The sequence below is a fragment of the Oncorhynchus mykiss genome, chromosome 8, assembly GCF_013265735.2.
Source record: "Oncorhynchus mykiss isolate Arlee chromosome 8, USDA_OmykA_1.1, whole genome shotgun sequence".
NCBI classification, from domain to species: domain Eukaryota; kingdom Metazoa; phylum Chordata; class Actinopteri; order Salmoniformes; family Salmonidae; genus Oncorhynchus; species Oncorhynchus mykiss.
Window position 1 is genome coordinate 71,701,110 of NC_048572.1, and position 8,728 is coordinate 71,709,837.

The 8,728-nt window shown below is 40.8% G+C and overlaps 1 protein-coding gene across 2 annotated transcripts; it reads right to left on the reverse strand.

Annotated features, from left to right (window-relative positions):
* Positions 1-3,886: 3,886 nt before the first annotated feature.
* On the reverse strand, positions 3,887-5,434 carry LOC100136187 (cathelicidin antimicrobial peptide). 2 transcript variants are annotated; one of them, NM_001124463.1, is made up of 4 exons: positions 5,230-5,417; positions 4,828-4,950; positions 4,602-4,709; positions 3,887-4,344 (listed from the first exon to the last, which is right to left on the reverse strand). In NM_001124463.1, exons 1-4 carry the CDS (start codon positions 5,407-5,409, stop codon positions 4,129-4,131), a joined length of 627 nt encoding a protein of 208 aa, NP_001117935.1. In that variant the 5' UTR covers positions 5,410-5,417; the 3' UTR covers positions 3,887-4,128. The 2 variants fall into 2 exon arrangements, with proteins under 2 accessions (NP_001117935.1, XP_036840403.1); XM_036984508.1 differs by having other exon boundaries at positions 4,123-4,341; positions 5,230-5,434.
* Positions 5,435-8,728: the final 3,294 nt, after the last annotated feature.

Below are 8,728 nucleotides of genomic sequence, written 5' to 3' on the forward strand. Positions count from 1 at the left end.
CAAGATGGACTGTGAAAATTCACATGCACCTATAAAACATGCACATACATGTAGTGAGTAAAACACATACAACAACAAAAAAGTACACATATGATGAATGTAATGCTCAGTTATAATAATGTAATTAAAATTTACCACAAAACATATGTTGTTTATTGTTTTCGCATAACTACAGTAAATTGTATGCATGACATTGAGCACTAAGTTTGAATGTTACAGTATGAAGCTATGCACAAAGCTGGAGACATTGGAACTTGACATGCCAATACCAAGTATGCAGTGGCGTGCCGTGGGCCTGGGGCCTGGGCCTTCAGTGAGGTCCTACACAGTCCCCTTCGAATGAATCCACCTCTTATTACCATCATTATGATGCCATGGCTCTAGACACTATACATTTAGACAGAAACGCAGTATAACCAGGCGTTACGTCACCTTGAAATTGACATTTTTATTCAGACAATTGCAGGGGAAGAGTACAATACAGTACAGTTCAACTAATAGGCAAGAACATAGTCGAGTGCAACAGAGTTATATTAATATTCTTCTTCTATCCATTTCTGGTCCACAAACTTTGAGCTTTAAGTAAAAAATAAATAAAAAATACAGTACCTGTTTACCCAAAAACATGACACAATCAATGAGTCTTTTCAATATTTCCCTATTTTTCTTCACCTTTTCATTGTGCAGCTCCGTTGCCCTGCGCGCTTGTTCGTTGAGCTGTAGATCCACTCGGGTGTCCCCAAAAGTTTTCAAAAGCACCATTGCTTGTAAGTGCCCAGCCATACTTTGGTGTCTCGTTGCTGCCTTGGTTAGACAACTCAAGTTTGCAAAGCCAGTGTGGCTCCAAACACCAAATCGATCACTTGCAAATAATAGGCATTCCCAGCAGTACAGTTTGCAGTGCTTCTCCTAGCCTGTGAGCCATTGATAGAGCTCGTAGTTGGAACTTTGAAAGTGGCGAACGAACCCCTTTCCCGCTTGTGACAGGCTTTGTAGTGTCGGCGTTGGGCGACCTCTCCTTACAATGTCTAACTTTTCTTGAAAAGTTAGTCTTGAGAATGGCGTTATAATTATATCCTCGACCAAATCGATATCTTCTCCTCCTTCCGCCATTGTGGGTTGAAAAAACAGCTTAGTAGTACGCAAATTAATTTGTTTATCAAATTCAGTTTCCTAGTTCTGAGGTTCTGCATAGACCTGCCCATAGGACTTGCCTCTCAATATTGGTAATCCAATAAAAAAGACGTGCACACACTACGCCTGCTAGCTGGCTCCTGTGTAACACTGGAGCCAGCCAGCAGGTGTACAATAGCCAACTCAAAAGCTGATTGGTTGACACAAAATTTTAATTTCCATTCACTTTAAGCTACAAGCGCCCGCACTGTTGATTCTGAAGGCCTGAGGGCAGATTTTAGACCCCAGGCAACACATGATGGCTGAATATGATTGCATAAAAGATCTAACATAAAGACCAGCCCTCCAAATCTCAACCTGGGGCTGGAAGCAGTGCAACCAAGAGGAAAGCTATGAAATGAAGCGTATAACTCTTACTCTGGGGAATAATTTAATACATATTTGTGGGAAAATATATATTTTTTAAAATTATATTCTGATGATGTTTAGGCCAGCAGAGAAGGCCTTGCTGGCCCTGACGGTCCACCACTGCAAGTATGGAATTTCAATTTTGACATTGTGTCCATCATGACATTGAAGTGTCGGTCTCATTGATCAAAAATAGTACAAGCATAAATTGATAGCAAAACATGGCTATATGTATTACTGTACATGTGATAAACCGCCTGTAATTCTAAAAGCAGATACAGTACAACTATGTATTTAGTTTATGTGATCCTCTATCCAATTTGCCTATCCTCTATCAGGTACAGTATAAGCATTTTTAGGTCCACTATATAAGACCTCAGCATTTCCTGTAGTGTCAGGCTTGATCAGAGAGGAGTAACGGAACTAATGTTATCACTTATTTGTGCGCTATGAACCAATAGCCACAAGAAGAAAACAAGGTAGCTCCCTGATCTGCCGGGGAGAGATGGAACTAGCCATGACTACGCATTTTTAGGTCCACTACATAAGACCTCGGTATTTCCTGTATTGTCAGGCTCTCAACGATCACCTAAGGGTGGTCGTTGACTAGCTCCATTATTGCAATAATTTAGCGATATTAAAGTATGATTGTTTGAAGAAATAAAAGTCACTCCTTATTGGTTAGAATTTCCACATCTGACCACTTACCACGGTCCCAACATCTTACCACTGCTACACCTGGATATCAGTAGAGCCTTGTCTGGCAGCGAAACAGTTCATTCAGCCTCATTTACTACCTTTAAAAAAAATAGCTGATACTGTATGTTTGACTTGCTTAAACAAATGTGGTTTCTAATGACAATTGAGATGTAAAAACTATGGCATAAGGGGACGACAAGCGGATAAGAGGCACTCCGTAATTTTGATTAGGACGGACGGTTAGTCAATATAACTATTTGTTCAGCAACAGAATTCAGAACATGGGCCGTTCTTACAGTATTATCCCTGTACACCAAGTTAGAACCGTATAATAAATAAAGGGGGCATATAAGCAGATAATGAAAGCTCTTACAATATTAGATGATTACATTTCTCTAAAACAGGTTATAGGCTACCTTAGAACAGTCAGAACAGTAGGCGAAATTAAGATGGGTAAATAGACCAAATTATTAGGGTGAGACAAATGCGCTACTAACATCTTACTACACAACATACACTTAGTATTGCTTTCTTAGCTACAGTATACATATCTTCCTGGCATATTACATCATTTACGAAGCTGAATACATTACATTGTTTTACTCAAATTGTTGTGCTCGGCTCACTTGAACAGGAAGGTAATGCGGTGGTCCTCCAAGTTAACAGTTGTTTTGATCATCATGCTTCATTGACAGCATGGCCAATTTTTAATGTTTATCATTTTAAACTTGGAAAAGAGCCCCTTAATCACAGATTTGTGTCCACACAGCCACTGTCACTGATTTCTTCCAAACCACTCGTTGAATTATTTGTGATTTCCAACTTGTTGTGTAATGTTTATGTCTAACCGCCGATGAGCACCAATACGTTTTATTTATCATTTCTCTTCATTATTTCTATTCATATGACAAGGATTAAAAAGGATTTGCCAGTAGATTGTCAACTTGATTCATGATGATGACTGCTAGCTAAGATTTTCATGATGTTGACATGAACAGTCCAGTCAAATCTGCTGTACATATAACGTGATTTTACATCATTTTATCTGTGAACAATGACCATGAGCCTTCTTGGATGGGCACGTCTATGGCAGCAACCGAAGAGCTAGCATTTTCAATGTCTCTTCTTACACTTGGCAGTGACGTAAAGTCCCCATGAGTGACAGAACACTGAGCCAATCATGGCGCAACGATCAGTACTTTCTGCTGGCTTGCCCCACCACCACAAAAAGCACTGAGCTAGGCTGAAACACCTGCATTTTGGAGATGCCTTACTCAAGAAAACAGAAAAGAGACCATGTTTGTATGCTGCTTTATTATGTCAATGAAATATATATATTTTTTACATTGTTGGCAAACTGATATGTGACACGTATTAATGCCAAAATAACATGCAAAACAGGCAAATGTCTGGCTAAAAATGTGGGGCTCTGCCCCCACCTGCCCTGAATGACAGGTCACTGCTCTTAACTCAATCTGTGTCCAGGAAACCATCCCGACATGTTTCAGCAAAGCCTAAACTGTCGGCCTAACAGAACAACAGAGAAATTATCTTTTTTTAAAGAACAGTAAACACAAAAACGAAAAACGTAGAGCTCTCAAAAACTTCCTAAACTGCCATGAAATTACATATTTTACACACAGTGTCTTTTGAAAACTTATTTTGCAGTTTATTAGTGCAGTAAACATGAACTGGAAATAATTTTCGGTAGTTAAAATTCAAAGATTGGCATGTAAGAATAGGTACATTATTACAAACAATGATAGCTACAAAATACAAAACAATTCATAATGTAGACAAAAGAGTTACCAGAAGCATTTTTTTAAAGAAGCTCAAGGTTTCATGTTCACCCATTAACAAGAACTTTGAGTGCTTTTGAAGTTTATTTTATTGGGGAGATATCTTGCAGTTATCCAAAGGGTGTGTTGTGCTGTTCGATGCAGGGAGAGTTCCAACATGGTTTACTCCGCTAGCTCCAGCAATGCCGGAGCCAAACCCAGGACGAGAGCCACTCCCAGGACGACCTCTCCAACCCCCCTTGGAATCTTTTCTACCCATCTTAGGGCCTCCGCTGTCCTTGCCTCTTCTTGTCCGAATCTTCTGCTGTAATCATTAAAAATATGAATTTAAACTTTTAAAAAGGAAAAAGCAGAACCTTTTTGACCAGACTAATCGGAAAAAGTTATTATTTCAAGAGATGCATGTTTCCACATTCATGAAATTCATAAACTGCTATGCATTTAATGCACTTTAACATCTGCATTTTTTTTATTGCAGATCAACTGTTCTGACACTGTTAGGCTACCTTTAGCATTACGTCCTAACTAATATAGGTAGGGAGATGTAGAGAAATATCTTACAACTTCTGCCTCCATGTATTCACAAGAAATGTCAGACCGGTCAGTGTTGAGGGTGTTGCCAATCTCCAGAATCGGATGTCTGACCTCCATGCTGCACATCATTCGTTTCTATAGAGGAAGGAGTCATTGACAATTAGCCATTTGCCAATCTCAGCTTATTATTGGTTGTTTCTTGCGTCCCATGACTATTATTTCACACAATACTGTAAAATCCAATTGTTCTTACCCCATTTTTCTTCAGAGGGCATGGTTGGCCTCGCTGCCCCTGTGCCTTACTGCAGAGCGTCTCCTGCAGGGGGAAGCTCAACCTTACAGACACCTCAGACTGGTCCACATCCTCTGTATTCAACTTGGATCAGAGAGAAAACACAGTATTGTCAATTATTTCAATGGTCACCCCCCCCCCCCCCCCCCCCCCCCCCCCCATTGAGTCTATTTCTTTTCCATGTAAAAGTATCTGAAAATGTGTACATGTTGTTGCATATTAAACAGACAAATATCGCTTAACTTGACTGGAATAAAACTATTTAACAAACCATGACACATAAACATTGTTGTGCCCCTCAGCACTGTGTAAATAAGAGGACGGAAACGTTCATACTGTCAGTCTCACTATCTCAATACTCACAGTCTCGACTTCCAGCTGGTTCAGAAGCGGATGGAAAGCCTGCTCTTCCATAGGAAGCAGCTGATTTGAAGCAGCTGTGATGATGTCTTCATACCTGGTCTCAGTCTGGGTCTGACCTCTGACCAGCAGGTTAGCCACAGCGAGCAAGAGGAGAGATCTCACCAGAGCCTTCATCTTCATGTCTGATTCCTACTCTGAGCACCACCTCTGTTTTATAGTCTGTCTTGTTCTTATAGGAAAACCTAGGGTTGAGCAATCCAGGCTTTTGGGAAACCACTGCCTGCAGGTTGTTATGCTTCTTCCAGGACTAGGTTAGGCCTAATCTGTGTCTACGAAAATGGCTCTACATGTTGTCTGCCAATTAGATCAGTCAGACCATTGGCCCCTTTGCAGTATATTGCTAAATTAGATACATATTTTAATTAAATTTTACATATTTTAGTTTAAACAGCGTAATGAACAATTATTCTAATTCTAATAATGTTTGTTAAGATGATGTATGTTTTGTATTCTACTTTATACATGCTAAAACAGTCATTCGTTATGGGCTAGACTATGATGATCTGTAATGTCTACTACACTTTAAAACAAGTTGTTGAGTGAAATTAGCACTCGTCAAACTTGGACGTGTATTAAGTATACATGTAAAGTGGACTTAAGTGCTGAAATCCTAAACATACACAACTTAATTGACCAGGAGAGATAGTTGACAAGCAAACATAATTGGATGGCAAGAATTATCACAGACGTCCTTGTAATGTATTGTGTGATATGTTTCTTGTTTAATATGCAATACAGTGTAAAACTTTTTTTTATATACAGTGCCTTCAGAAAGTATTCATACCATTTGACTTATTTCACAATTTGTTGTGTTACATTTTAGCAAATGTATAGAAAATGAAAGATCAAATTTACATAAGGATTCACACCCCTGAGTCAATACATGTTAGAATCACTTTTCTGGGTAAGTCTTTAAGAGATTTGCCCACCTGGATTGTACAATATTTGTTCTGATCAACTGGCAAGTGGCTTCGCTGAATTTTTCAACCTCTCTATGACTGAGTCTGTAACACCAACATGTTTCAAGCAGACCACTATAGTCCGTGTGCCCAAGATCACTAAGGTAACCTGCCTAAATGACTTGCCTACCGACCCGTAGCACTCACGTCTGCAGCCATGAAGTGCTTTGAAAGGCTGTTCAGGGCTCACATTAACACCATTATCCCAGAAACCCTAGACTCACTCAATTAGCATACCGCCCAAACAGATCCTCAGATGATGCAATCTCTATTGCACTCAACACTGCCCTTTCCCACCTGGACAAAAGCAACTCCTATGTGAGAAAGCTATTCATTGACTACAACTCAGCATTCAACACTATAGTGCCCTCAAAGATCATCACTTAGCTAAGGACCCGGGGACTTAACACCTCCCTCTGCAACTGGATCCTGGACTTCCTGACGAGCCGCCCCCCAGGTGGTGAGGGTGGTAGGTAGCAACACATCTGCCACGTTGATCAACACATCTGCCACATCTGCCACCTCAGGGGTGCGTGCTCAGTCCCTTCATGTACTCCCTGTTCACTCATGACTGTACTCCCTGTTCACTCACGACTCCAAGACCATCATCAAGTTTGCCGATAACACAACAGTGGTAGGCCTGATCACTGACAACGATGAGACAGCCTATAGGGAGGAGGTCAGAGACCCGGCCGTGTGGAGCCAGGACAACAACCTCTCCCTCAACGTGATCAAGACAATGGAGATGATTGTGGACTACAGGAAAAGGAGGACCGAGCACATCCCCATTCTCATCGACGGGGCTGTAGTGGAGCAGGTTGAGAACTTCAAGTTCCTTGGTGTCCACATCACCAACAAACTATCATGGTACAAACACACCAAGACAGTCGTGAAGAGGGCACGACAAACCTATTCCCCCTCAGGAGATTGAAAAGATTTGCCATGGGTCCTCAGATCCTAAGAAGGTTCTACAGCTGCACCATCCTGACTGTTTGCATCACTGCCTGGTATGGAAACTGCTCGGACTCTGAACGCAAGGCACTACAGAGGGTAGTGCGTACGGCCCAGTACATCACTGGGGCGAAGGTTCCTGCCATCCAGGACCTCCACACCAGGCAGTGTCAGAGAAAGGCCCTAAAAATGTTCAAAGACTCCAGCCACCCTAGTTATAGACTGTTCTCTCTGCTACCGCACGGCAAGGGGTACCGGAGCGCCAAGTCTAGGTCCAAAATGCTTAACAGCTTCTTCCCCCAAGCCTTAAACCTCCTGAACAGCTTATCAAATTGCTACCCAGACCCCTCTTTTACGCTGCTGCTACTCATTGTTTATTTTTATGCATAGTCACTTTAACTCTCCCTCCATGTACATATTACATCAATTACCTCGACTAACCGGTGCCACCGTACATTGACTCTGTACCGGTCCCCCTGTATATTGCCTCAGCAATATGCAGCAGATCATTGACATATGGAGGTTAGTGTTCTTTAGTGACGTATGCTTCTGAAGGTGCTGGCCAAGTAGCAGTAGGAAAGCTAAGCCAGGAAAAAAAGTGTTGTGAAACGTCTCATGACTCATGTTCCCCCGTCACTCAAAATGTGTGTTGCAACTCGCTTAGAACCTTTTATTTCCCAATCTGACTGCCACTATGTCAAGGCACTGTCAAATGTAAACACATATCAGAAAACTTTACAGCTACACAAAACGTTCCGTTTCTAGATCTAGTATATCTGTATGCTAGATGTTATTGATTTGCATCATTTTGAATTGAAGAGGTGAAGAACATTAGGCTACTGATCTACTGTATGTTTTCCTTGTGGGTTGGTAATGTGGGGCAATTTAATACTCAGTTTCAATGGCATGCATTTTAAATGGTTATATATCAGTATGTGGGCAGTTATTACAATGCAGTCTACTGTTCATAACAGTAGGCCTATACAATATGCATATGTTGATACCTTTACTTTGACTGTATAGATGAACAATTATGTCCCAAGATCAAAAAGATTTTCAGATTTGCACATTATTGTCACCCATGATGTAACTGTATCAAGTCTGCTCTCAATTGTAGATCCACCGCAGTATACACAGTAGTAATAATAATAACAATTATATTTATTGGGAAATATACATATAGTGCTTTTCAAGGACTCAATGTCACTTAAACTAGTTCTTTATTGCATAGACTATAATTTGCTAGCTCACCGAGTAATACTGTCTCATTCTCGCCATCTCCTGGACATGCTGTGAAACCTCTTCTCTTGTGATCTTCCCAAAAACATGTGCATGTCTGAGTCACCAACATCATACACACTTGACTGTAGACGGCAGAGGTCACGTGAAAGACCGAAAGAGGGTTGGATCCTCTGCAACAAAGGCATTTCAACCGCTTTATCTATTTGGATATTTTTTTGTTGTCATGTTTGAAAACAAAATACATTTACATTTCCAGACATTTATTTTCACACACCTTCCTATTTTGT